The following is a 27,678-nucleotide window of genomic DNA, read 5'->3' on the forward strand; positions in this document are numbered from 1 at the left end:
GCACCCCCGGGTGCGGTGCCGGGGGGCAGGGGGGACGCCAAGATCCCGGGGTGCCGTGGAAACCTCAATGTGCGGGGCTCGGGGCGCCATGGGACCCCCCGAGAAGAAGAACCGGGACCCCACTCCCCGTCCCTCCGCTCGTTTCCCCCCACCCCTGCCGTAACCCCCCGGCGGCAGAGCGCGCAACGGCGCGGATGGCGGCAGCCGCCGCACAAAGCCCCCGGCTCGGCGGGAAAGGGCGGCCCCGCACCCGGGCTCCGCCTTCCGCCCCTCCCCGGTGGCCGGGCCCGCACGGAGGGAGCCGGAGCCGAAGCCGGCGCCGCGCAGCCCGCGGGGGGCGATGTGACCCGGGCGGGCGGGGAGCTGTGCGGTGCGGTGCGGTGCGGTGCGGTGCGGTGCGGTGCGGTGCGGAGCGGCGGGGGGCAGGCGGTCTCGGGGGGCGGGAGGGGGGAGAAGAGACTCGGAGCCGGGGAAAGATGTGGCTGAAGCCCGAGGAGGTGCTGCTGAAAAACGCCCTCAAGCTGTGGGTCACGCAGAAGAGCAGCGGCTACTTCATCCTGCAGCGGCGTCGGGGGCACGGAGACGGCGGCGGCCGCTTCACGGGTACCTGGCGGGGCGCCGCGATGGTGCGGGCGGCGGGTCGTCTCTGTGTGTATCTCCCCCCTCCTCCGCTCTGCCCCGCGGGAACTTGGCCGCGCCGGGGGGGACCCGGGAGGCGGGAGCGGCCTCTTTGTTCGGGCCGCGGCGGGAGCCCCTCGCCGGTACGGCTCGGTACTGCCCGGCTGGGAACGGCCCGGCCCGGCCCGAGGGACAGCGCGGAGCCCAGCGGCCGGGGGTCGCCGCCGGCCCGGGGCATCGCGGCTCCCCCGCCGCGGGCGGTGCGGAGCTGCCGCCGGCCGGGCCGGAGTGTCCTCCACCCCCCCCGAGTCGCTTCGGGAGCAGCTCCGTGCTTCTGTACCCTTGAGCCACTTTTTTTTCCCCGCTCCGTCCCTTCCCGGTGGCTTTCTTCATCGGGGCTCAGGGCAAGCTCGGAGCCCGTAAGCCGCCGTGCGGGGTGGCCGCGCCTGGGGGGAGCCGCCGGGGCATCGGGGGGCTGCAGCCCGCGGGGACCCGGACGGGGACCGGGCGGAGGTTGCTGTGCCGGGCGGTGGGGGGTGGAGGGATGCCGGGGGGCTGCTGGTGGCATCTCGGCTGAGCTGTCCCCCTCTGCCCCCCCCACCCCCGACCGGCTGCGACCTGCGCTGGGGCTCCCCCCCCCCCATTTATATAATGGGAGTTGTATAGATACGTATAGGACTTCTGACTTTTGGCTGATACGTACATTTCGGGGCGGGGGGTTGTTCATTTAGTGTGGTGGAAAAGTGGATTCTGATTTATTTTTTGCTTTAATTACGCTACGGCTTATGTGGCTGTGGATGAGGCACGCTGTATCCATGTGGCACTCGAGGTACGAGTAGTGAGGGCTGCATGTGAAGAAGGAGGATCACGCTCTTCCCTCGCCACAGCATAGATCTGGGAATAACTCCAGCGAGAACATGGTGTTAGGCTGCGACGACGTTGTAGAGTCACCGAGTAAGGAATTTGGGCCAAGCTTTTGGTTCAAAGACATCAGCAACTGAATTTGAACACACAATTTGGAGAAATAATGCAGTTTAACAGCATGATTCTTACTTAAAAGCAGTTGAGGCTGGTTTGTGCCGTTTAAAAATCAGAATTTTTGATGGTGACTTATGTATTTGAAAGGATGGTTTTCACATCTGTTTTCAAAGTCAGTATTTTCTATGCAGTTTAAGAAGCTACGTTACCATATTTGATATTTATTTTATTAAAACCTTTTGCTCTGAACCGTTGACCATTGCCACTTGGTAATACTGCTTTCTGCATTATTCCTTTTTTTTTTTTTTTTTTTTTTTTAAAAATCAGAGCTTGTCCTAGCTGTGGAGTCATAAAGATCACAAAACTTAATTGTGACTTGGTAGATCAGTGTATTAGTAATGAAATGCTAGCCCTGGTAAGGTTAATGGAAGTTTTGCCAGCGAGTTTAAAGAAACCTTTACTCTCATATTTTCCCCAGCCCCCTGCGTGGAAGTCATAGGCCACTCTTTTGTGATTGTAAGGACGATGTGGATTAATTTTCAGAGTTAAAAATAGCTGTTTACAGCTGCTTGATTTAGGTCCAGGACAATCATGAGCTTCAGATCCATGAATGTTAACTCCTCGTGCCTGAGCTTTTCACGGCAGAAATTTGCAAGCTTAAACCAAACAAACTGCTTTTCTCTCTAGTTAAGTTTCAGGTGAATCATTCTGCTGAATCTACAGTGCACGGGCTTGCACAGATCTCTTCTGCCTGGCAAAAGGAAAGCCGCTCCTGTCTCAGACAGCATTTTCCAAGGGAACTATGAATTCTGACAGTCTCTTAAACCATTTGGAAATGTTTGTATTTAAAAGGCCTTAGAAATTAGAGCCCTGTAACCCAAAAGGAAGTGTGCGGGAGCGTTAAGCGTAGCTGGAGTTAGACGGATAGCTTAAATTTTTTTCCACAGTTTTCAGTTGGGACAAGCGAAATGGAGACCCGTACCAAGGAACAGTTGGGCTTTGCTGGTAGCTGTTTGCGTTGGGTACAAAGCTTACCTCCTGATTCCTGCTTTACATGACTATAGAGGCACTTTATTAGTACCTGCTTTTTCCAAAGTGACAGATACAAAGGGCAGTTAAGCACAACCGTATTTCAGAGTATGGTCCACTAAGTAAGTTAGCAGATTTTGTTTGTTTTACTGGGGAAGCAAAGCTTAAGTGAGAACAATATCCATATCTGTTTTCTTTTCCCTTTAGTAACTTGAGCCCTGGCCAACTGCATTTAAGTTTGATGGAAAGGTAGACGTTTCAGAGATGGGAAGATCCTGTACATGAAAGCAGGTGCCGTGGTAAAGGAGAATCTCATAGCTGCCCCTCCGGTGAGGAGGGGGAGGCTGTGTCTCCTCAGGCTGCGTTAGCCCCAGGTGGGGTCAGCGGAACAAAAACCCCCCGGGAGACGAGATTTCATAAGTAAAGAGTGTAGAGGGGGCAGTGGACCACCCATGACATAATATGCTTTAAAAAGGGTGGAAGGGTGTGACGCCTGAGCTGCCTTTGTGTGTTACTACAGCATGGCATGTGCACCGAACCTACGTGAGGACGTCTGTTGTATGGCCCTGTTCCCATATTTGCGTGTCTCATTTTTTTTCTTCTAGGACACTTTTCTCTCCTTACCAGGGCATTTTATCCATTTCGTAAGAGTGAGTTAGCACAGCTGGAGGGTATATTTTATGTGGATTTGGTTCCTGACGGATGAACTAGAGAAGATCGCTCACACGAAAGCGCTCTTCTTCCGTATCTACGTTTCTTTCTTTGAGTGCTGTGTTTCAGTCAGACTCTGAGCAGATGTTTTTTAGGAGAGAGACTATATTTACTGCTGTTATTTAATTTGCGTCCTAGGGCAGTTACTGAATGCACGCTGGGCTTGCAAACAGCGGGTGCAAAAAATGATGGAGGCTGCGTTTAACTCTTCATCACCTGACCGGGGTCATTCTGGTTGCCAACTTTCTGAAGGATATGCTTCTCAAGTAAATGTTTAACTTGCCACTTTACCTGGATCTCTGCTTGAGAGCTCTGTTGGATCAGAGACTTATGAAGGAAATTGATAATGTTTTAGAAATACTTTACAGAAACTGAATTATAATTTTTTTAACTAATAACAAATTTTAAAGCTCATTTTAAGGTATGGATTTTTAAAAATCACTTAGCTCAGCAATTTCTGTTGGTTCTGGCTTTTTTTTTTTTTCCCCCCCTAATTGGAGACCTCTTCAGCTATCCCTTCAAAAAGGCTTGTGAGGTAGCCATCATTAACAGGTCAGGGTTGGTTGGATTTGGTACTTGCTGATATCTTTGGCTCTGAGGTTACATATCAATGATAAGCTTGAGGTGCCACCAGTAGTCAAAAATACTGTCAAATCCCTTACGGTAGAATAGCGCAAGATGGTTTGGCCTGTAAGCGAATCGCTACTTTAATTTTTATTAGGGGATGTTGAAAGCTTCAGCCACCTTCCTGTTTGATTAGATTAGTTTTGTGCGTTTTGACAGCAAAACTGCTTGTTCTGGGAGGTGTTGGGAATGATTTCATCACGGGTGCTTGGACTTGAGAGTAGCTTTTCCCTCCTCCCAAGCAGCCAGCTTTGCAGCTGCTGTTTACGCAGTACTTCACATTGCACGCTCTTAGTATATAAAAACCCACTTAGGACTCTTTTAAATACTTGTGAGTTTTCCTTTTTATAAATAAGATTAAATAACACTTCAAAAGGAACTCTTGTTTCAAGCAGCTTTTTGTCTTTACTTTTTGAGATACAGTGCTTCCTTAACTTCTTGCTTGAAGTAGATCAATAAAAGATTATGTTTTGTTCCCGTTTTACCTGTGTTTTTAATTTAGTTATGATATTTCCCCCTACTACTCTTACAGCCTCCATTTTCAGCTCAGGGCACTTTCCAAGCTGGATGTGGTCTTACATCATTTGCAATTCGCAGAGGATGAACATTTTCAAAATAAATTAATTTCTCCTTCAGCTCAGGTAAACCTTTACAGTTCACAACTTTCAATATAAGATAATACACTGGCAAAAAGAAGCATCTTCTGTATACGAATCTGAGTCTTATTATTCCTTTAATAAAACTAAGTGTGGTAGGCATGATAAATATCCTTCCTTGAGCTATATGCCAGTAGTTGACGTAAACCCCCATTTTAGGATTTTATGTTTTCTTTTCCATAGAATTCTTGCAGGGTGATAGCTTTTGAACTGCTGTATAGAGCGCCTCTTGGTTGTGAATGGAGATTTGACTAGTTACGTGAGAAGAGCTCTCTTCCTAATTTTCCCCTTGCCTGGATTTTATTTTTTGACGCATACAGGAAAATAGCTATTGATAGACTCTGTCCCTTCTCTGGAAATGAAAAAACAAAAGATCTTTTGCTGTTTTTTCATGCTTTCCAGTCCAAACAGCACTGTAATCATTGTAAATACATCACCAATAGGTAGCCCTTTGCACCTCCCAAGGTCTGGGCAAATAATTTCGTAATAGAGTCTACTTCAGAGAAAGGCAGCAAGGGGACCACAGAGGTTGAGGGTTCCCACTGCTCAGACGGGGAATCCATATAGATTGCCCCTGTTCATTACACTGTGGCAGGAGAGGGTCAAAAATATGGTGAAGACTTGGATTTTTAGTAGAGAATGCAAATGAGTATCCCCATAAACTTCTTTACCTTTTGGAGGGGTGAAAAGCAAAATGACTAGTGTATTAAAAGATCTGTCCCAATACAATCTTCAAAACAGCTTGCCTTTTTGTCTTAAAATACGTCCAAGATACCAGAACAAGTTACTGATAAAGGCTCAATCTGAGCTCTAATAAAAAAAAAAAAAAAAGAAAAAGAAGCAGCTTTTATTTTAAATGCAGCAGAGTGATGAGAGGAGCACACCCCAATAAGGATGTTAATAAAAGATATTGGTAGTTCTCACTGTCTGTATTCATGGTTTTGTTTTCTTAAGGAAGAGCTCTCTCTGAAGCCTTGCACAAGGAGAGGGGGAAATCCAAATACCTTACTGAAAGCTTGGACTCTTGTCAAAATGTTATCTAGCCTTGCCCACAGCTGGAATTCAGATCAGCAGGTTTCCCCCCCCCCCTTTTTTTTTTCACCCTCCTTATTTTACTGTAACATTTTTTTAAGGAGAATGCATGCTTATAAGCTCTTTCCTGAGAGGGTGACTTCTCCGTCAGAGCGCTTGGCTGGGAGGCATGAGCTGGAAGGAGGGATAGGAGCGGGAGGGCTAGGCTCCTACCTGCAAAGCCCGGCACCCCAATTCCTGACCCCCCAGCTTTCTGAGCTCTGCGTGCTGCTGGGGCTCCCTCTGCTTGCCTTTATGGGGTGGGTTTCCTGCTTCTAAGGCACAGCTGAGGTGGGTAAGGCAAAATGCGGGTGCTTGCGTTGAAATGCTGATGTGTTAAATACTGGTATTAAAGGAGAGGATGTGCCTATGGATGGAGAGAGGGGTCTGGGTTTTGTCTGCTTAGAGACTGACCGACCACCAGCTTGTGCAAAACTAATCCAGTGAACAGCTACGATGGCTTTCTAATTTCTGTGTTGTGGAGGCCAAACAGCACAGAAAAAAGCAGGACAATCACAGCGTGGTTTGGGTTGGAAGGGGCCTTAAAGATCACCTAGTTGCCGCCCCCCTGCCGTGGGCAGGGACACCTCCCACTAGACCAGGCTGCTCAAAGCCCCATCCAGCCTGGCCTTGAACACCTCAGGGGATGGGGCATCCACAGCTTCCCCGGGCAACCTGTGCCAGTGTCTCACCACCTGCATCATAAAAAAGGTCTTCCTTATAAAATAATTGACACTGTCTGTGGTGGCAGGGTTTAAATAACGCTAGATCAGTCTCCTCAGCGTTATTTACAGCACCCACCAAAAATGAGAGAGCCTTTTTTTCTTAATATTGCCCCAAGTAGTGCTCTGTGTCTGAGTAATTTATGGGACTGCAGCAGCAGCTTGTGTCCCACCTTCTCAGCTGTTTTCAGGTGGAAAATGGTTTCAGGTATTTTCACTTGTAACATGAGAATCAAAGCATTTGGCTCTTTGGCCTTCGGGGCTATAAAAATAGGCTCAGCCTGACGGGGACTGATGGCAGAGGACTGAGATAAGCAGCTGTGAGAGCCCTGCCGGGGCAGCGTGCCCGCCTGGGGAAGAAGCCTGTAGGGAAGCAGCAGAGGTGAGGAGAAATAACCGGTGCCCCAGGGCTGCGGCACCGTTTCTGCCATCCCAGGAGAGCGGGTGCATAGTTCAGCTCCTTTCTCTTTCCCCAGAGTGGTCTTTCCCTCCCCGCATGGTGGTCTGATGCTGGAGCAAGATCTCAGCATCACACCCAGGGATACGGGAGTCACGGGGACCACGAGACACCGAACTCCACAGTGAAATGCCCAAACTCCCCTCGTTTCTCATGTCCAGCCTCCGTGGAGCACTGGGACCAAGGAATAACGATTAAACAATTTGTTTCAATTAGTTTCTACATGCCAGATTGAAAAAAAAAAAATCCAACAAAACCCAATTTACCTATTGGCAGTATTTGATCTGGCAAAGCCCATGTTAGAAGTAACGCAAGGGCTTGAATGTTGCTATTTCCCCGGGTGAATGAATGCTTGGAGCATTAGGTCTTTATGCTGAAATCTAACGTTGTCTGTGCTTATCTTCAAGTGTGGTGAGCCCTTATCATTACAAAGGAAACACAGCCCTCCTACCGCCCTTGGAGGAGTCCTCCTTCATCCGTTTTCTTACGTACTTACCCAAATAAGTTCTGCGATTTATTTTTTGGTGGGGGAAGCCTAATAAGAAATACTCTGTCACGGGTGCGGTATTGTATCAGAACCTGTTTATATAATTTTGCAGAATTCAGTGAAGGCAGTGTGGCTGGTATAAAGCCAAGATGAGCTGCTGTCATTAGTGGCCTTGCATAACTGACGGTGCTCTTACCAGCAAAAACGTGGATTTTAGGGAGGCCTGTGTGAAGTAACAACCTGTTAAACATCTGAGTTTTTTGAAGGTCTAGAGAAATCAACGAAAGACCTGTGAAAGACCTAGAGGTGTCCCCAGAGGTTTATGCTGGGGGCCACCACTGGCCAGCAGTAGCTTCATGCTCACTGTCCTGGGCTGAATCCTACCTTGGTGTGGCTCAAAAGCCTCCACCCTAGCCTGTAACACCCGGTGCCTGCGGGATGAGTGGTGCTCTCCGGCTGGGCTCTGGGAGGTGAGGATGAAGGCAGGACCAAGGTGGTCCTCAGTGCATCTCAGCCCTGGGTCTCACCTTGTGTTGTGGTCACCAGTTAGGGCTCCTAGGTGGTGAGGTGGTTGAGGTCATGTAGGAGCCAGATTTGTAACCCCCCCACCCCTCTCTCAGCAGAGACATTGCTGCCATGGAGAGCTTCAGAGATGCTGCGCAGAGCCAGGTGAGCAACACCTGCTATTTGGAGTGCCCTTTTGGCAGGCTGAGGTTGTCTGGGTTGGTGTGAAAGCGACCTTTCTGCTGCAGCTAGACAGTGGGGTGGTGGGGGGCCGGGGAATGGGGACATCCACGTGTCCCTCCCTGTGTTTTGCTGCCTGGTGGTGGGCTGCTCATTCAGCCAGATCGCTCGCCTCCTCTAGCGCGGCTAATTGCTACCGCCGTGGCTATTGTGAGACTCTAATTGTTTGCAAATCATTGCGAGATGGAGGAAGCCATGTGAAGAAGTGTAATTAGGATTCAGGGTTTGGAGTGTTCTCTGCCTCAGAGAGCCGAGATTAATTCTGCTTTATTGAAGCTGTTAGTTCAATTTCACTGTCCTAAAAAAAACCACCCAACTTTATTTTTATGATCATCTGAATTGTTTGATTTGCTCTTTTCTCCCAATTCACATGCCTGAACAGCTTAGAGTGCCTCTTGCAGCTATTAACTCTCGTTGCGAAACTGCATCTTCTGGGAAGCAACCTGTACTGTGAGCTCCTTCCGCTTCCCGGGAAGAGCTTTGTCCTTTCGGTATAAAGTATTGGTTGCCGGGCTTGTTTTTGTTTCAGCCCCCAGCTTTCTGATGGAGGACCAGAAGTAGCAAGCAGCAGTGAGCTCCTGAGGATGAATCCAGAGGCTTTAAACTTTGTGGCTTTGTAGTGGAGCAGGAGCCTGGCAGGATGCTGGGCTGTGGCTGAAATCACAAATCCATCAATGTGGTGGTTTTGTCTTACAAAAATAAGCTAGTCTGATTGAAAAAAAAAAAAAAGGTATGAGCATTTAAAACAGGGCTTTGGCATGATTCAGGTGAGCATAGCCCACCAGCTGCCCTTCTGCACAGCCCTGCAGAGCAGCCACCGAGCAGTCCCTGCGGTCCCTAGAGACCGTGCAGTGCCACCACTTTTCTGACCTTCAGAAGTGCCAGGTGCCTGTGTCCGAGAGCAGCCTCAGCTTTGGAGGACCTGAGCATCTTGGCAAACTGGTTTGGGTCTTGTACTGTCGTGGTCCTCTGCCTGTTTCCTTGGAAGGGGAGTGCCTCTTCTATGAGGACAGGCTGAGAGGGTTGGGGCTGTTCAGCCTGGAGAAGAAAAAGGCTCTGGGGAGACTTATAGCACCTTCAGTACCTAAAGGGGGCCTACGGGAAGGATGAGGAGGGACTCTTTGTCAGGGAGTGGAGCAATAGGACAAGGGGTAATGGTTTTAAGCTGGAAGAGGGGGCATTTAGATTAGATACTAGGAAAAAATTATTTACTGTGTGGGTGGTGAGACACTGGCACAGGTTGCCCAGAGAAGCTGTGGCTGCCCCATCCCTGGAGGTGTTCAAGGCCAGGCTGGATGGGGCTTTGAGCAGCCTGGTCTAGTGGGAGGTGTCCCTGCCCAGGGCAGGGGGTTGGAGCTGGGTGATCTTTAACGTCCCTTCCAACTCTAACCATTCTGTGATTCTGTGATTTGGCAGATATGATTCAGGCAGGCTTTGTTGCACCCCTCTCCAGCTGTGCTGGTCTCAGGTGCAATGGAAACCTCAAGACCAAAGAGAAGTAGAAAGGCAGTTTTGTCTCTGCTTCAAACTTCCCTAGGAGTCGATTTGCTTGTACAGTGGCTGAAGCTGTTCCCCAGGATGCTGGAGACACAGGCTGGACTCTGTCTTCTGTGTGACCCCTTTGGTTTTGTGGGAGAGGGAATAAGCACTTGATTTGGGAGGTTCAAGGCTGTGGCACATGGGTGGGCTGAGGTGGCTCCTCATGGGCATCTGGCCAGCTGTTCCCCAAGTTTTAAAAGTGCCATCAGAATTTCTTATCAACTAATTGCAGATACCACATGTTACTGCTTCTTTGAACTACACTGACCTTCACTCCCCGTTTTATGAGTTTATGAGTTTGTGTTAAACAACAGATCCTGGCTGTGGGTACCAGATGTCTTATTTAAAAACAAAGTAAAACTATAAGGGTAACGTTGCTCAGTATTGTGGTGCTGCACCCTTCCTTGTCACTTAGTTTTAGATTTAACTCTGATTTTCTTTTTTTTTATTTTCTCCCCAAAAAAGCAGTAGCAGCTTTGGCCTTTTGCCTTTTTTGTTTAATTTTTTGAGGATTTTATTAATTTATGGGTCTCAGACTCCTAAGCGATCACTGCAAGTCCCTCTGCCTTGCAGCGTGGCTTAGCTGCTGAAGTGACCACCCCATTTATGGGAAGGCATTTGAGTAGTTCTGAAAATTTTCCCTTTAAGGCCTTTAAAATATGATGGAGGTAGGCAGAAATCGTCTTGCTCTATGTAGAGTGTGCCTTAATTCACGTGCTGTTGAGCCAGGAATAATTGTTAATGCCTTGGACTGTCTCGTGAGTATTGTCCTAAAAGATGGAAATAATAGTTAGTTTTTCAGTTCCAGTTTTTAGTTGGAGTTCAGATTTAATCATCCACTGTCCAGTGTCCCAGAAGTTTAAAAGAATTTTTAAGATACCATGTGGATAATTAACACTGGTCCGGGAAAGGAGCCTGCATTCTTTAGTTTGAAAGATAACGCTATGTTTAGTAGAAATTGGTGTTAGATTAACTTACTGTAAACACATTCCTTTTTCTAGATCAGTTGTGAACATGACACAGGCTAGCTTGTAATGGGATCTTTTATCTTTCTAGGGAAGTATAAGGAAATGTGTTTAAGGATGAAGAGCGGTGCACTTGCGATAGCTCATTTGAGAACCCGATCGTTACGAAATACCCTTGACGACTTTTTATTTTTCTGTGAAGAAATGCTCAACAAGTGCATTGTGCGCGATGTCCTGTTTGCGTCCCATTTGGTTACAGACTGACCTCTGTAAAAGGGAGATGCTCCCCACCTGTTGCAGAATTCAAAGTGGTGCCTTGCTAATTTCTATACTTGAGTTTATTTGTATCTGTAATACACATGTACATTTGATAAAAATCAGTTTGCAATTGGAAGTGCAGCACTCCTGTTTTACTTTGAGGTGTTCCAATTTCCAGTACTGAAGCAATAAAACATGCACAAAAGTAGATGTTTCAGTGAAATTAAAACTACCGAGTAAGGTGTGGGATTTGTAGCGAGTTTTCCAGATTTGTTTTATAGACTTAATTCTGAAAAAATACAGGTAGATGTTCCCTCTATCTGAAATCCACCTTATAGATAAAGTAATCAGATTTATTGAGGAGAAGCATACAATTTCAGTAGAAGTGTGTCCTTTTCCACTTCTTCTGGCCTCTCCTCCGTATTTGTCAGAAGTATGCATTACACCTGAAACTTGCATATGAATTTTAGCCTGGAACTACTCTTTCTGCATGAAGAAACTTGTACCTTCTGCGATGTTCTGTCAGCGGTATTTAGCAGAAGGCTTTGCAAACCTACGTCTGCAACTTGCCTTAGTGCAGTTACTGTACAGTTAACCACTTTTCTGAAATACTTCTGTGTCTTGGGAGGTCAAAAAGTGGATGAGAGGTTGGTGAAGTGGCTTCTTGAAGGGAAAGAGGTACTCTGAATTTTAAGTTCCCCAAAAAAATCCTGTCCCACATAGAGTAAAAACCAAAAATGAAACACAAAACGATTGGAATTTTGGGAAGGAAACGAGTGTAGCAGTTCTCTCTTTCCCCCCTCTGCTTCTGTTTCCTTTTAATTTTTGGCTGTCCTGTAGGTATAAATGGTTTCACCGTTGCCTGTGATAGAGAAGAGGCCTGCTGCATCCTGACTGAAGTTGTGCTAATGCATCAACATGTGAGCAACAGACCCTTGATGTAATTTATACGTACCTGAGAGCCAGCGACCCTTTTATTTTGTAAGCAGACCCTATTTTATAAGAGCCCCTTCCATGGAACAACCTTTTAGGGTGTTTTATTAGAAAGTTGCTTGCTTGCAAGCTAGCTATCTTTCAAAGCGTGTTTCAAAATCAGTGTACTGTGTAAAGTTTCTTGTTTGTTTGTTTGTTCGTGGATTTTTGTTTATTTTTCGATACTTGAGTGAGAAGTGCAACACAAAGGTTATGATTCGAAAGTTACCCCAAATGAGTATGAGGCAACTCACACTGGAAAAAAATTGCCTCTAGTTTTAGTAACTTTCACGCTACTTCGGTTTCAACTAAATTATCATGTTAGGCCTGGGTATATTTATTAGTGTTGAATTCTTTTCATGCTCCCGCAAATACGTTCTGAGTAATTATCTTCCCCCCCCCCCCCAGCTCTTTGCCTCTGTTAGTCTCTCCTTTGTTTTTCGGCATTTCAGCATCAACTTCATGTGCAGCTGAGCCACTGGAGAAGCAGAGGTGCTAAACCACAGTCCCAGGGCCCTGCCGAACAAGGTTGCCGCTTTGTGTTTGGCAGGCTTGGCTTTAGTGGTACTTGGTTTTATGTCACCCCCACCGCTGTCCTTGTGTCCCTTCCGGAGCACCATGCCCCCCACTCCCAGCAGAGGCCAGGATGCCCATGTTCTTTTTTTCCTTTTCTTCTTCTCTTTGCTTCTTAGTTCTGGCTCCTCTTTCTCTTTGTCATCCTTAGTTAATATTTTAGCTCTGGGTAGTGATTTCTTTCCTTTGCGCAGCTGAAGGAGGGAACTTTTTCTTTTTTAATGGTTGGTAAGCAAAATGGAAATTGTAAGCAGAAGTAAGCAGTGAGAAGAGGAATTGGTTTTTCTGGTCAGTTATTCAGGAACAGAAAAAGGAATTAATTTTGTGCAGGCTAAGAAGTAAAAGCAAGGTTTTGCAGCTACTTGTGTGCTTTCATGCGTTTTTTTCATGATTTCTGAAAAAAAGTATTTCACAAATCCAACGTTCATTAAGCGTTCTCTTGGGATTTTGGTAGCACTTACTATTAGTTGACTTTTTTCCATGACTTTAGTGAAATGAAAAAAGAAATCTTTCTTCTAGATCTATCATCAGGGGAAAACGCGCACAGCACTTCATAAGTTTCTTCTTCTTTTTCTTTCTTGTAATGTCTCAAGTCTTTTGAAATTTGAAAGTGAAACCCTACTTTTGTTCCCTGCATCATTTGATGCTACTTACTGGCTTTAATCCAGCTGTTTTGAAGACCGCACACTGAAGTTGACGCTCTGTTTTCTATAAGCATGGATAATTTGCCGCCTTTTATACTGGGATGAATTTTTGTGTCTTTTTCTTGCAGTTGCAGGACAGCAGTGAACATTTTCTGATACTGTATGTAGTATTGGTCTCCAAATTCAGGTCTCCATTTTAAACAGATGTGTGTAATACCTTGATATGTGTTTAGCTGAGAAGCAAACTGGTGATGAATAATACCTCACCGTACAGTTTTCACAGAATCACAGCATGGTAGGGGTTGGAAGGGACCTCTGGAGATCATCTAGTCCAACCCCCCTGCCAGAGCAGGGTCACCTACAGCAGGTTGCACAGGAGCGTGTCCAGGTGGGTTTTGAATGTCTCCAGAGTTGAAGACTCCACCACCTCTCTGGGCAGCCTGTGCCAGGGCTCTGCCACCCTCAAGGTAAAGAAGTTCCTCCTCATGTTTAGGTGGAACTTCCTATGCTCAAGTTTGTGCCCGTTACCTCTTGTCCTGTCCCAGGGCACCACTGAAAAGAGCCTGTCCCCATCCTCCTGACACCCACCCTTTCAGTATTTATAAGTGTTGATAAGGTCCCCCCTCAGTCATCTTTTTTCCAGAATAAAAAGACCAAAATCCCTCAGCCTTTCTTCATAAGAGAGGTATTCCAGTCCTCAATCTAGACTGGTCAGTCCAGTCCTCAATCCAATCCAATCATCTTGGTAGCCATACTGTGTCAAACTTCTGCTTGGCTTTGAAGGCATCATCAACTGTGTGTGTGAATGCGAGGAGGAAGTACTTGATGTAATTTTCTTCACCCTCAGAAGGTTTTTGATGCTGTTCCATGTGAGCTTCTTACACCTCTTAGACCAGAAAGTGGTTACACTGCTGCTTTGTTGTGCTGTACTCAAATTAATTAGCCGTGGTTTGTTGTCCAAGAGAGAAGGCATTTCAGATGAGGATTTTGTAGGTCTCATTTAATTGTTTCCATTAATCACTTAGGTGATGGACTGGAGAATGCAATTATAAAAACTGCATGGGGTGCCAAGGGCTGGCAAAACTTTTGGAGGCTGAGAATAGTTCCTTTTATGTTGGGTTAGTGGCGAAGGAACAAAAATACAACAGGTTGGAAAAATTAAATGTCCAAAGGGAAAATGTAGTATTACTGAAAACATCCTAAATCCTCCAGTGGCTTAAGCAAACATGGTGAAGCCATTCCTGGCTGTCTGCCATCCCTCTCCGTAGGAGGTTGTGTCTCCGCAGGACATAAAGTATAGGGGAATTGGATATAAAGCTGCTCACTCCCGAATTGCTATTTGGAGGTGACATAAACCAAGCCTGAGTTACTTTAATATGCCAGCTTGCAAATCATGGCATTTGAGTAACTTTTTCATGGATAGCTTGGTTCTTCTGCCTGCTGGGGGGAGGTAACGGGAAGGGCCAGCAGCTCCAGCTGGCCTCCAGACTGTAAAGTCTTTTTTGGGGGCAGCAATTGCTCCGGCTCTCCAAAATGAGTTTGCCTGTATTTATGTCAGGTGCCGATTTACAGCGGGATAGCGCTGCAAGCTTTCTTGGATATGGTGGTGTGCACACAAGATACAGGAGGTGATTTTCCACTCTTCTTATGGCTGAGACCTTGCTGGTAGTGAGCATCATGACTGGTTTGGAGAGTTAAAGATTCCAATTTAAGCTCAAGAACAATGAGCTGTTTGAAAAATACGACCCATAAGGACGAGATGAGGCGATTGGGGTTTCTTTAGAAAAAGAGAAGTCATTAAGAGGTCGGCAACTATGATGATACTTTTTCAGTATTAACATCAGAAATGCCTGTGGCCAGTTACTTTCCATGTTCTGGGAAGCAGGATTAATTTCCAGCAAGAAATTTAAGATTGTGGTGTTTGGCGTGCTTGTTTGTTTGTTTGTTTGTTTTGCTGTAAGAATACTTAATTAAAATAGTGGAAGAGGCTAGATGGGGAAGTTGTCGCATCTTGGTTGTGGGAGGTTTTGAAGAACAGGTTAGACAAACACCACTTACAGCTTAGGTGTATTTACCCAGCGTCAGAGCGGGGCTGGAACAGTAACTTTCCAAGGTGCCCTCAGGTCTTTCCACTTCAATTCTGTGATTATATACATATATATGAGGCAAAACCAGAAATGCAAAGAACTCGATACGCCTTTGATCTTCTAATCTGGTTTGCCTTTTGCATTTTGAGCATCTGCAAATCGCAGCGTAAAATGGGGGAAGAATCGTTATCGTTACATTCTGCGTTTTAATTTTATGGCTTTAGATGTGAAAAGACTTGCACGCTACAGAAGTGAAAGCTGGCGCTAATTCTCTTTTCCTCCCTTTTCTCTTTGCAGGTCGCTTGGTCGGTGCCCTGGACGCTGTGTTAGACTCTAACGCACGCGTCGCTCCCTTTCGAATTTTACTCCAAGTTCCAGGCTCACAGGTTTACTCTGCCATTGCATGTGGTGAGTTATTGAACGGATCAGAAGTTTACTGGGCCGTAGCTATTGGTGAGTCACAGACAAAAAACCCCAAACCGATTCTGAGCATGGTCAGTGTCTGCATGTCCGAGAAGCTCCAGGTAACCCCAGCTAGTAGTGTGTGCGTGGAAAGCTATTGCCTATAGCTTGCTTAACAACCAAATTAACCTCTGGTTGAAATCCTGGATAGAAATTATGAAAAAGTGTTAACTAGGAACATTAAGTTTCTATAGAAAGCTTGTTTAGTTGAGGATGTTTTGTGTTAATTTTCTGTTCTCTTGCAAAGCAGTGTGCATATCTTTTCCTACGGTAGTAATAGTTCCTTACAGCATAAGCGAGTCAGTCTAGGCTTCTACCAGTGTGGTCTTTTGCTTGCTTACTATGAAACGTCTTACCACACTTGGGTTTTATGAAATATAACTGGAACATTTGGCAGATGCTACATGATTTAGAAGGTAAAGTTGTCAGGGGGGAATGTTGAATTGCCTCCTCTGTTGTGCCCTAGTCCCTTTTGCGGTGTTTCTGCAACCTCTGAAGGTCAAGCTCATCTTCAGGAACGTGATATCGATGTGAATTGCAGCAGCCTTGCCATGGCACAGTAAAGGCCATCTGAATGTGCTTGTTCCATTCGTCCTATTCTTGCTCGGCCAGTCTGCAGGGCTGTTCTCATCCCTTCTGCTCCAGTCTGAAAAATCCTAGCATTGAAATTTACAGCAGGTTTTCCTTTAGGAATGGTTCCAAGCTGCTCCAGGGGAGGTTTAGACTGGACATTAGGAAGCATTTCTTTACCGAGAGGGTGGTCAAACACTGGAACGGGCTTCCTAGAGATGTCGTTGATGTCCCAGACCTGTCAGTGTTTAAAAGGCATTTGGACAATGCCCTTAATACCACGCTTTAGCTTTTGGTCAGCCCTGAAGTGGTCAGGCAGTGGGACTGGATGATTGTTGTAAGTCCCTTCCAACTGAAAAGGTTCGGATCTGATCTATTCTATTCTATTCTATTCTATTCTATTCTATTCTAATTCTATTCTTTCCTTTCTTACACGGATCAAGCCATGAAATGGATAGTTAATGTAACTGTTGATGTATTGATGGTGTTTGATACAGTAAGACATTAAATGGAAGGGACAATCTATATATTAGCCCCCTTCCTGTGTACAAGCTCATTCAGCATTTATTTCTCGGTTCAGCAGACCCCTGTGCGTGTTCCCCCTTAGTACTGGCCATTTTTCCCTGTGCCACATCTGTGTGAAGAAACTTGCGTAAAGTCTGTTTGTGCTATTTTTATTGTGGCTAGGTTTTCTTCATTTTGCAATTGCTCGATGCTTTATATCCCTATCCCCCTCCTTTTTATATTTAAATAATGCCATCTCATGGAGAAATTTAAGAGCTTCATGCTGTTATAGTCTTCTAATGAAGCCAGGTAGCTTTCACTGGAAAAGCAATCTCAGTTTTGCTGTCATGGGCTTCTTGATTTGAAACTATGTAATATTCCTTTCTGGGGATGATCCTTGCCCTAGCCACACTCTTATTGCCCACAGTTGGGTTTTTTTTTATATTAAAGGAACTACAAATCCAAAACTTGCCTGGTTGGAATCGTTAAGGATTTTGCTGAGATAAACGTATTTGATTAACATTTTCTAAAATTCTCTCTGTTTTTTCTGAATGGATGCTCATCCCCGAGAAAATTAGATTAATAGCAACGGAGTGGAAAGCAGAGGGCTCTGTTTTGTATGCTGCCTGGGTAGGGCACACGCGGTTGCCAGCGTCGCACAGAAATGAAGAGCCGTGGCAGCAGAAGTTGTTTCTGAATAATATCTCTTGCTGTGAAACCCTGACGCGAGTGTCCAGGGGAGAGCTGGCACTGGCAACAGGAGTCAGAGGAACAGCATCACCCAACCCGTTGCTTAGAAAACTGGAGGACTGTCCCTGTGCAGAAGTGGCCATCACCGCTCACCCAGCTCTGCCCTGTCTGAGTGAGGTGCTTTGCAAAACCACAACGTTAAGGTTGTTTTGTTACTGGGTTTGGAAGGAGCAGCAAGTCGATTTAAGGTTCCTGCCGTATGGCAAGGAGAAGGAGCAGCTCCAGGAGCTCCTTCCAGTTTCCTGGTGTAACTTCATTAGGGGATAGCCATCAAGTCATTAGGCAGTTAATTAAAATGACATTTTTCAATTGTACGTTGGCAGTCATCTGTTCCAGGAGCTGTAGGCTTAAATGATAGTATATGCGTGAGGGTCATATCTGTGTTACAGACTTTTGCAAATCTCCGAGGGCTGCAAGGAATTCTGATCTCTGCCCGGCACAGCTGTTCTGGCAGAGATGCTTTAATCCAGATGGTTAATCACGTTATACCAGTACAGGGGAAAAAAGAAAAAAAAAAAAAAAGCCTAACCTCATGCCTTGGGGGACTTTCCTTTCAGAAGGCTTGTGGGTAAAACCCAAGTCCCAGTTAAGTGAAGTAGCATTTGGGAGAGGGAGAGCAAAGGGATTGGGGAGAAGTGGGTTTAAAGAAGAGATTATGGGGAGTGAGGCTGTGGTTAGACTCAATATACGTTTGGCACAGGCACATGAAGAAGGTGGATAAAAGTGCAATAAAATGCTGTGTGGAGCACGCCAAGAGGAATAAGGAAGAGATTGGCAATGCTTGGGTGAACTCGCAGGACAACTTTAAGCCACGAAATGGAAATTAGTAATAAAGAATGGACCCGAAAAGCCGAGGAGGTGGCCTGACCGAATAAAAGGGGTACAGAGATCTTTTAGTATTTGAGCAGAATCCCTGGAGATACCTGAAGGCAGGCAGGAAAGAATTGCAATAGCCCCCGTGGGAAATAGCTACTGCTAGAGCCCAGGTTCAGAGCAGTCCGAGCAGTGTGGACGCTGCTGTGAAAGGCTTCTTGCTCAAGGCTTATTTCACAAGAGGCAGCCCACCAGCTCTCCTGTACGGTTGGTGTCTTTTAGGTTGCTCAGAAATAGAAATTCAACTCAGCATTTGCTTTGTGCAGCCATTTCAATATAAAAGAACTGTATTCCTAGTGTTCTTAACCATTGATATAATTTGTTTTCTTTACCTAAAGGGCATTTAAGTGTCTCTTCTTTCATATTTTTTTTTTTTATTTAACCTTGATTAATGATATTTATGAAGTTCCATCACAAGACCTTCCGGTCAAGGAAGTTAAAGTTTGGAAAGTTTCCCTGCCAGTTGGCATTCTGCATGGAAAACAGAGCAGAGGAAAGTGGAAAATCCTTAGCTAAATTTATTGGTTTTTTGTTGTGAGGCAACATGATACATCTCTAATGTACACACAAATTTTGAGATAACGGGCCTTCTATTTCAGATTCATTTTATAATTATATTCATCTGTGATTTGCATGGCTTTTATGTCCAACTACTCTCCCTTCTATTACTAGCAAGGCATTGGAAAAAGCAACTTTTTTGCTGCCTTTTCTTTTTCACCTATAACATTTAATCACTGACCAGTAAGAGCTGGAGGAGCCAGATTTTTCCTGATTGCCCTGTGTATTGCCCATCTTGCTTGGACTTTTCTGTCATCGTGCGAGGCATTGACAGTTCTGTTTCAAGCAGAAGGAGCCAAAGCAAATAGCTGCTGACTGAAGTATTATTTCCGGGGTCGGTGTGAACACATTGCATTTAAAACAACAGCAAAACCCTTAAGTAAGCCTTTAAATAAGAAAACTGTAAAGATTTAAAAGTCTTTATTTGTCAAAGATTTTCGGTTGACTGTATTTCTTCCCCAAACTGCAGAAATGTGCTCTTGTAGACCTTTTAGGTGTTGCTGAACCAAACTCCTTTACTTTTTGGTATTTATTATACAGAGTTTTTGAAATTGGATGCCAATTATGACCCTGTAAATCCCTCTCAAAGCGTGTGCATGTGTGTGGGGTGTGTGTGCATATGAAAAAGGAGGATCAGGGACTTTTGGGAACAGGACGTAAATCAAAGGTTTCCAGTGGCCGCTTAAGGAGTGTCATGTCAAAATAAGCTCCAGTCCAGCAGCTCAGGATGAAGTTTTGCAGTTTTTTCTGCTTTGACTTTTAATGCAGCATTTGCTGGCTGAGAGCATTTGAGAAGATAAAACTAAAAGCACTAAAACTAATTCTCTGAAACAATGAGGTTTTTGTTTTTCTCTAACTATACTGCTACGAGTGAGACCTTTTTGACCTGTTTGCTACCAAGAATTTTGAGGTTGAAAGTTCAGTTTCTCAGAATGAGTTTATGAAATAGTGCATTTTATTACTTTTTTTCTTCCTTTCAATTTTATTTTATAGGATGAGTTTGAATACACTACTTTTTGCTTTTCTAGGTGCCACTGCAGAGGAGATAAACCAGCACTGGGAATGGCTGGAACAAAACTTGCTCCATACTTTGTCTGTGTTTGACAATAAAGAAGATATTGTTAGTTTTGTCAAAGGGAAAGTGAAGGTAAGGGAACTGTGTTACTTTCACCCTTCCCTGCCCAATTACATGTGGTTTACTAGAAATAATGTCATGAAGTTGTTGTCATTCATATTTGGATTTTTCCTTGGAAACATCTCAGAACTGAAGTATTTAATTTAGTCTTTATCCCACCCGTCCCTTTCCATCTTCGCTGTTGTTCTCTTCCCTGTGGTGTGCAGCTGAGTTTCTTTAGCATCTGCTTTCAGTTCCTCCGCCTCTCCAAAACATCATGTTAAATATCTTCCCTTCCTATATCTCAGCTTTTCCTCCTTTCTACGTTTCTCCTCCTGTCTTCCGTGTTTTTCCTAACTTTTGCCATCAGTTTCTCCTACCTGTTTCTGCCCATTTCCATCCTCCTGTCCCTGTTGATGGGGCTCAGAGGTGTCAGCGGGTGATAGCCACAGTGCCTGAATCTGCTGCCAGCACACCCGTGCGGATGATGACGCAGTCCCCGCGGTGCAGGGACACGCGACAGGCCCTTGTGCAATGTCACCTGTTGTTGTAATGGTCCAGCACGGAAACTGCCGGTGGCATTGCAGGATTAGAACAAGAGGGAACGGCTTCAAGCTGCAACAGGGTAGGTTTAGGCTGGACATTAGGAAAAAATTCTTCACAGAAAGAGTGGTCAGACACTGGAATAGGCTGCCCAGGGAGGTGGTGGAGTCACCATCCCTGGATGTGTTTAAGACTCGTTTAGATGTGGTGTTAAGGGATATGATGTAGGGGAGAACTTTGTAGAGTGGGGTTGATGGTTGGACTCGATGATCCCAAGGGTCTTTTCCAACCTAAATGACTCTATGATTCTATTCTATGATTCTGTGTGGGAGTCGTGGCCAGGCGCTGCAGTGATGCTGCTGGCTGGCTTCAGGGTTGCAGAAATGAGCATCCTTTTGGAAGGCTAGAGTTTTAAAAGTAGGGAAATTTGGTGACTGGAGACCAGACTTAAAACTATTATGGTGCTCTATAAATGCCAGAGGTAAAACTTAGAAAGCCTGGTGTCCTTCTAGTAAAATACGTGCTCCAAGAGGAGCTTGGTGATGGCTGGCAGGGGTGGGGGTATGTGGGTAACTGCTGTACCTGAGGTCCTGCAGCAAGCTTTTCTTTGCTGGGAGTTGTAGTGAGGTGCTCATCCCCCCTACACCCACTTTTTTGGTCTGGAAAATTTGTGGGAACATGACGTTTTTGGTGAATTTCAACCCCACTGCTCTCACCTCAGTGGGCTCTGAAGTTGGGGAAGAAGGGAACGGAGAGGCAAAACATCATCGTGTAAATCTTAGCTTTTATCCTGCTGTCTTAAAAAAACAGCTTTGTTTAAGTGCGCGGAAAGGCTCAAATACAATTAATTTCTCTCGATAACGCTGTGGCAGCCTGTTACCTAGCTCAGCATGTATTTAAAATTCTTTAGGTTTCATTAGTTAATGTTAAGTCCAGGTTTTGGACCCTCACCTCTGCTGTAGACTTTTGGCATAATTAGGGCTGCTTGGTAATTGCAAATTATGCCAGGTGCTCTAACATACAGATTATTTGTCTAGATGGTGCAATATATACTTAACTCCTTTGATTGTAATACCACTATTAAAATTCTCAACACTTAATTATATTTACGTAGAAGTTCTTGAAACGATGTTTTTAATAGTTCCAAGCATGTTACAAGGTACTGCCGCATCTCACTGCATTGCTTTTTCATAGGACAATAGTACTGGTCAGGACACACAATTGTTACTCTACCTTTGCTCCCTATACACCAAATAACAGCAATCATAAGCCGTAGCAAAACCGTAACTGTATGGTTCTGCCAGACTCATTGAAAAAATTACAATTAAAAAAAGAAAGTCCCCAAAAGTCTTGATTTGGAAGCATTCAAAATGCATAAGAGGTGCAAATACCACAGAAATGTCTCCATTTGTGAAAATTGCCAATAAACTTGAATTTCTTGTGTAAGAAGGGGTTGCATTATTAAAATTTGAATGGGTAGCTTGTGTCAGCTTGCTCGAGAGTCAATGCCGTAGCTGTGTCCTCATATATTATCTCGTTATGGACGCAGGCGCTGATTGCGGAGGAAACGAGCAGCAAGCTCGCCGAGCAGGAGGAAGACCCCGAGAAGTTCCGAGAAGCCCTGGTGAAATTTGAATCCAGATTTAATTTTCCTGAAGCCGAGAAGTTGATCACCTATTATTCCTGTTGCTGTTGGAAAGGAAAAGTTCCTCGGCAAGGCTGGCTTTATTTGAGCATCAATCATCTCTGTTTTTATTCCTTCTTCCTGGGCAAAGAATGTAAGTGTAAACGCGTAAGAAATCTAACGCTGGGGAGAGGTACAAATATAGCTATTTTTAAAAGCAAGAATAGCTAGAATTTTTATGAAAAGCCTAGTTCGCTTCTGAAGTTTATTTTCTGAGCTTTTTGTTGTTCAGCTGAAAGATCCTGTTTAATTTAGCTTTCACTTCAGCCTTTATGTTTATATTTCAGTATGAATCCGGTAATAAAAATGAGACTATAAGAGCATGCAGCCACAGCGGCTGTCTGGTGCTTTTTCTCGCCATGGTGATGCAGCCTTAAAATGTAACAGACCTCCCACAGATTCTGAAATAGAGACTTCTAGTGCCAAAAAGGGGAGAGTAGGGATGGGTTCCTCCCCCAGGCGGGGATGCGCAGCGCCGGGCGGCCGGGCAAGGGCTGGTGGGGCCAGGGATGCCGGAGTCCATCTGCCTGCCTGAAAATAGCCCAGGAAACGTAACGGGGCTGTGCCCTGGAGAACCAGGTGAATATTCAGAGTTTTTGAGGGAAAACAACAGCAATTTAGGGATTCCTTCGTGTTTCTGAATAGCAGCGCAGGAAGGTCACCAGAAGTGTGTCCCAGGGTTTTTTAGACCTTCAGGCGGTTCAGCGAGTTGTGAGAGTTGGGTCATGGCTTTCCTCTACAGAGGAAGGTGATAAAAAGCGTCTCAGAATAGATACTATAAGGTAAAAATGAATGTAATAGACATTAGATAGTAAAAAAAAAAAGTAACCATTTAAACTCTATAGCATTTCTCTGTTTAGTAAGGTTGTGCGTGAACTGATAAGATTTTAAGTCCTGTTTATCCTGATGGAGCTTCAGCAAGGACAGTAACATAAACCTATACTCCTATAAATATAGCAAGAATTGTCAGTTATAACAATTAGGAAAAGTTCACCATTTACTGTCTGGAATTAATATTGGGATGGCTAGTCAAATAAAACTGTTGATTTAAAAATGAAGTACATTAATGTGAAGATAAGAAAAATCGTCATTGGTAATTTCTAAGACTTAAAATATACAAAGACATGCTTAGAGTTAGAGGTCGTTTTTTCCCTTATATTATTTCAGGCCGATTATTTTGTCATATCTGCAAAAGGTGTCAGAGTTAGATTTAAAATGCTGGTAAGTTTGTTATTCATTATAAAAACAAAAGTTGAGTTTTCCTGGGAAGACTAGAATGGAGTCTCTTGATACATACTAGATGTCTCAGTTCTTGTTTAATCCCCTTGTTTTCTGTTTGCTATCAAATAATACCCTTGTCAATTATTTCTTCTTGCTATCATTTCAGGCTTTCTCTCATTAAATCCGAGATACCCAGTCTGCCAAAGCACACAAAGCAAAAATGATACTTACTAATGATAGATAATGGGGGAAGGAGAAGGGAGAGAGAAAAATCCTTCATGTTGTTCCAAAATTTTTGTTTATGCAATACCAGAGATCGTTAAATGATACTGGAAGTACAACATCATGCTGTATTATTTAAGAAGGAATCGCTTCTCATCTCTTTTAATAATAATTCATTATGAAAATGCAGGGACCTCCTCCCTCCCCCCCAAACAACTAGATGTTGGCAGCTTTTCATTTTAACCATGGAAAGTGCACTGTTCATTCAGTGTTGCAGTCAGTTGCGTTACCTTTGTGTTCCCATGCATTTGGATGGAAATGTGAAAGAAACCCCTGAATTTTCTTTTGGTTAAACAAAACTTCTCTAGCTCAGTGTATTACACTGAATAATCCAGATTTACTAGAGTTCTGCTTGTTATTATTGGAGAAGCTGATGTTGATTATATGTAGAACAAGTAATTCATTGTCTTTTTTTTTTTTAATCTGGTTAATCTGGTAGAGAAAATACTGCTAAGAAATCACATTTATTGCATTCTTCGATACAGCGCAGGGAAAAAACCCAATATATGGGTTGAAATCAAAAGAATTCTTATATGTGTTTTAACTCTATGAAGATCCCCCCAAATTGTAGACTGAAATCTCTTTATAGGCAAAGTGTTAAGTCTTCTGCTGCTGGCAAGACTGTCCCTTTCCCCGTGTTTTATTTTATGTTGAAATGACCTGGAATGCAATTTTGGAACCTGTTTTCAGCTTCTCATAAAATTAACTTATGGCTTATGCGAGCGTAAACTCCATGGAACATTTTTTCCAGGACAAATCCCCTTTTATCTAAGCCTTGAAGTACTTGCAGAATTTCAGAGGCTTAGGACATCGAATTTCTGTAAAGAGCATGCCAAGGTTTCTTCACAATTTTTAATTAAAGTTGTGTTTTTTTCAAAAACTTTGAAGACTTTGTACCTTTCATCAGTAGTTTGGGCCCCTTGTGTCTGCTGTGCTGTTTCTGTAACCGGCACTGTAGAGCCTGGGTGACTCCGGCCTGTGTGAACAATAGTGCCATTGCTACGGCGCTAGTTAATCTTTCTTCCCTTGGCTGTGCCCGTACAGATGATTTTATGACCATTCGCAACACTTTGTGCGTGTTGACGCAGCTGTGCTTTATTTAGGGAGGAAGAAAATGTAATCTGCAATAATCTTGACAGATGTGGTTCATGTAGTACAGAGAACTTGCTGAGGGGTAGCTCCGTAGGTAATTAATGATTGTGGATAAGTGTCATATATATATGACAACGTTTGTTATTACTGCTTTTTTATTGCTTTATTGGCATCAGGAGACCAGCTAGGGATGTTAGGGGGTGTAGTCCTGATGTTACTGTCACAGAGAATCCTGGGAAGCTTCCAACAGTTGTTAAATCGAAACTTAATCTCTTTTAAAGTCCTTTCCAGCCTAACTTCTACCCAGAGGTTTGTATGAGAGAGGCAAGTAACATCCTGCAGTGGTTATCTAAAATAACCTGGTTCTGTTTCCATTTGTATTTCTGTGATTCAGCAGTGTTTAAGTATAGAGAACAGTTTTCTATACTTTTTCTTTTCTATAAACAAGTCTGACGGCAGTTTACGTTTAGGGCAAGATTTGCTTGTGCACCTTTTAAGTAAAAAGTAACCAAAACGGGAAGATCCCAATGCCTAGGCAGCTTTTTTTTTTTTTTTTTTTGGAACACCCTGCTTATAGTAACCCTCAAACTTTATAAAAATGTCTATGTGCGTAAGCTTCCTTTTCTACAGGAGTTAGCTGTGTTTTAAAAGTTAAAGTACTGTGCATGTAATTGGGTTTCCACCTGCCTACAGTTTTATTTCTGGGAGATTACAGAGCCTTTCCCTATATTCTTTTTACTCTTGAAATGAACAGTTTCTTATGGTGGTAATGAAGCAGGCTGCAGAAACGACGCGTAAAGGAGTGAGGAACACAGGTTACGGCAGGTGTTCTGCAAAGGCAGGACTCCCCAGTCCGGCACTTCTTAGGAAAGTAGGTAGAATTTTGAGGGAGAAATAATAACAGGTATTTCAGCTCTTACATGGTCTTTGTCTGTAAAAATGGGTGTCTCTCCTCTTCGGTTGTTTGCATGTCATTCTGAATTTGCTTATTTCCCACATCTTAAAAAATGTAGGCAGACTTTCCAACCTACTTTTGCTTTTTTCTCTGATGGCAGTGAAACTTATCATTCCTTGGGTTGAGGTCCAGAAGCTGGAAAGAACCTCCAACGTCTTCATGACCGACACGGTCCGTGTCACCACTCCAAATAAAGAGCGTGACTTCTCCACGTTCCTCAATATCGCCGAGGCTTTCAGGATCATGGAGCAACTGGCAGATGTGACGCTTCGAAGGCTACTGGACAATGAGATCTTTGAACTGGATCCAGGCCTACAGGATCCTACTCAGATTACCAAGAGGTAAAAAACTTAAGTTGTTCTCCCTTGTGTGAGCAGAGGTTCAGTGGTGGGCTTCATGGTTTGCCGTGTTAGCTGGGTAAGATTTCAAAGGTTTACTGGATTGGGCAAAAAAAGAGATTTTATGATGTACTGTGGTATATCAAATATGCGCATTTTAACTTGTGTGCAAGATACTTTTTTCCATTTTGTATTCTTCCCGTAAACATCGCTGTGGTTTTTTTCTTCGTTTGTTTTAAAAGTACCATTCCCCGTAGAAGGGTAGATGGCAGCAAGGGCTATTTTCCATCTTCCCTGAAGAGCAACACGATTTTGTTCGTAATTCTGGCAATGTGTAGGCTTTCCTAGTGCCATCAATTCTGTAGAATTATTGCTTTTGATCATATCTGGAACGTGGAATTTCCCACTAGCGTGATTGCCGTCGCCGACTTAGCAAGCAATTACAGGACTTAAAAAAACCCACAGGCGGTTGCAACAGATTAATTTGCTGTTGTCAGCTCTGCCCCGTGCGTCCCCGAAATGCGTCTCTGCATTCCTCTCCCACTACAGAAATGCATTGGGCTCGCAGGGGGAAGGCTGATGACTATTTCTCTGCCTCTAGCACAACACACAACCTTGTGTTTTACTTGCTGCTGTGGGGAAAGGGGAAGGGAAACTGCCCAGAGGAATTTGAGGTGGGCAGGGTGGAATAGCCCAAACTGGAATTTGCCTGAGGCGTCAGGGTTAAGGTGCTGGTTTAAAATACTTCTTTTCTGAATGGGGTGTGAGTGGAGCGCTTATCCCCTTCTGAATCATACCCTTTCCTGCTCTTCCTTCCTCTCCCTCTGCCAGAGGTACGAAGGGAATGACCCAGGTGTTGCTTCCTGGCTAAAACATAAGGAATACGTGGTATCTTTTCCCAAAAAAGAGAGACATGTCCAGTAGCTGTTTTATTGTTTCTTGGGGGCATTTTTGCAGTGGTTTTGAGTGTACATCTCAGCTACACACTTCTGCAAAGTCTCATGCTGAGGTTTAAAACGATAAAACACGCTTTCTCTGCCATTTCATATGTACCACACGATAAGGAAAATCACTGACACCAGGATTTCATCCATGATATTGTCAAGGAATTCATTTGAGGTGATAGAGTGGTAGGCAGCCATGAATATCTTTGCAGGCTTTTTTTTTCTTTTCCATAGCCAGGGTTCCTTTAAACACAAGAGCTACCGCTGTTCTTGCAATGTGTGTGTAACTGGATGTTGTTAACGTTGTGGGCTTTTGGCCCAAGAAATGTAGGATATGTACTTTGACTAAGGTAGGGTATGACTTTGAGTGGTAGGTTGTATCTAAGCCCCTAAGCACCCTTCCATGCTTTACCATGGCACCCTTCTCCCGCTTTTGGACTGGAAAGTTAGATGCATGAAGCAAGGGAAGTAAATCCAGAGGAGATGTAACAAAAAACTAGGGGGAGATATTTTCAGCATCTACTGGTTTTTAACTCCTCATTGTCATTCCCCAAATAGTCTTTGAATCGGGGGTGATAACTGAATGGAAAACTACAAAGAAATGAAAATCACAGTTGCAGAGAAAAACATAAGCTTAGTAATAAGCTGTACTA

At 44.4% G+C, this 27,678-nt stretch overlaps 1 protein-coding gene across 2 annotated transcripts in view; it reads left to right on the plus strand.

The window, feature by feature from the left end:
* Positions 1-446: 446 nt before the first annotated feature.
* TBC1D8 (TBC1 domain family member 8) overlaps positions 447-27,678 on the plus strand; it is a 52,099-nt gene continuing 24,867 nt past the window's right edge. Inside the window, exons 1-5 of one of the 2 annotated variants that reach the window (XM_063339435.1) lie at positions 447-603; positions 15,433-15,588; positions 19,881-19,999; positions 22,059-22,287; positions 25,844-26,084. In XM_063339435.1, coding sequence (XP_063195505.1) covers positions 477-603; positions 15,433-15,588; positions 19,881-19,999; positions 22,059-22,287; positions 25,844-26,084 — 872 coding nt within the window. In that variant the 5' untranslated portion in view covers positions 447-476. The remainder of the gene's footprint in view (positions 604-15,432; positions 15,589-19,880; positions 20,000-22,058; positions 22,288-25,843; positions 26,085-27,678) is intronic. The other variant, XM_063339444.1, reaches the window with a different exon arrangement.

Source organism: Chroicocephalus ridibundus, chromosome 1, assembly GCF_963924245.1.
Source record: "Chroicocephalus ridibundus chromosome 1, bChrRid1.1, whole genome shotgun sequence".
NCBI classification, from domain to species: Eukaryota; Metazoa; Chordata; class Aves; order Charadriiformes; family Laridae; genus Chroicocephalus; species Chroicocephalus ridibundus.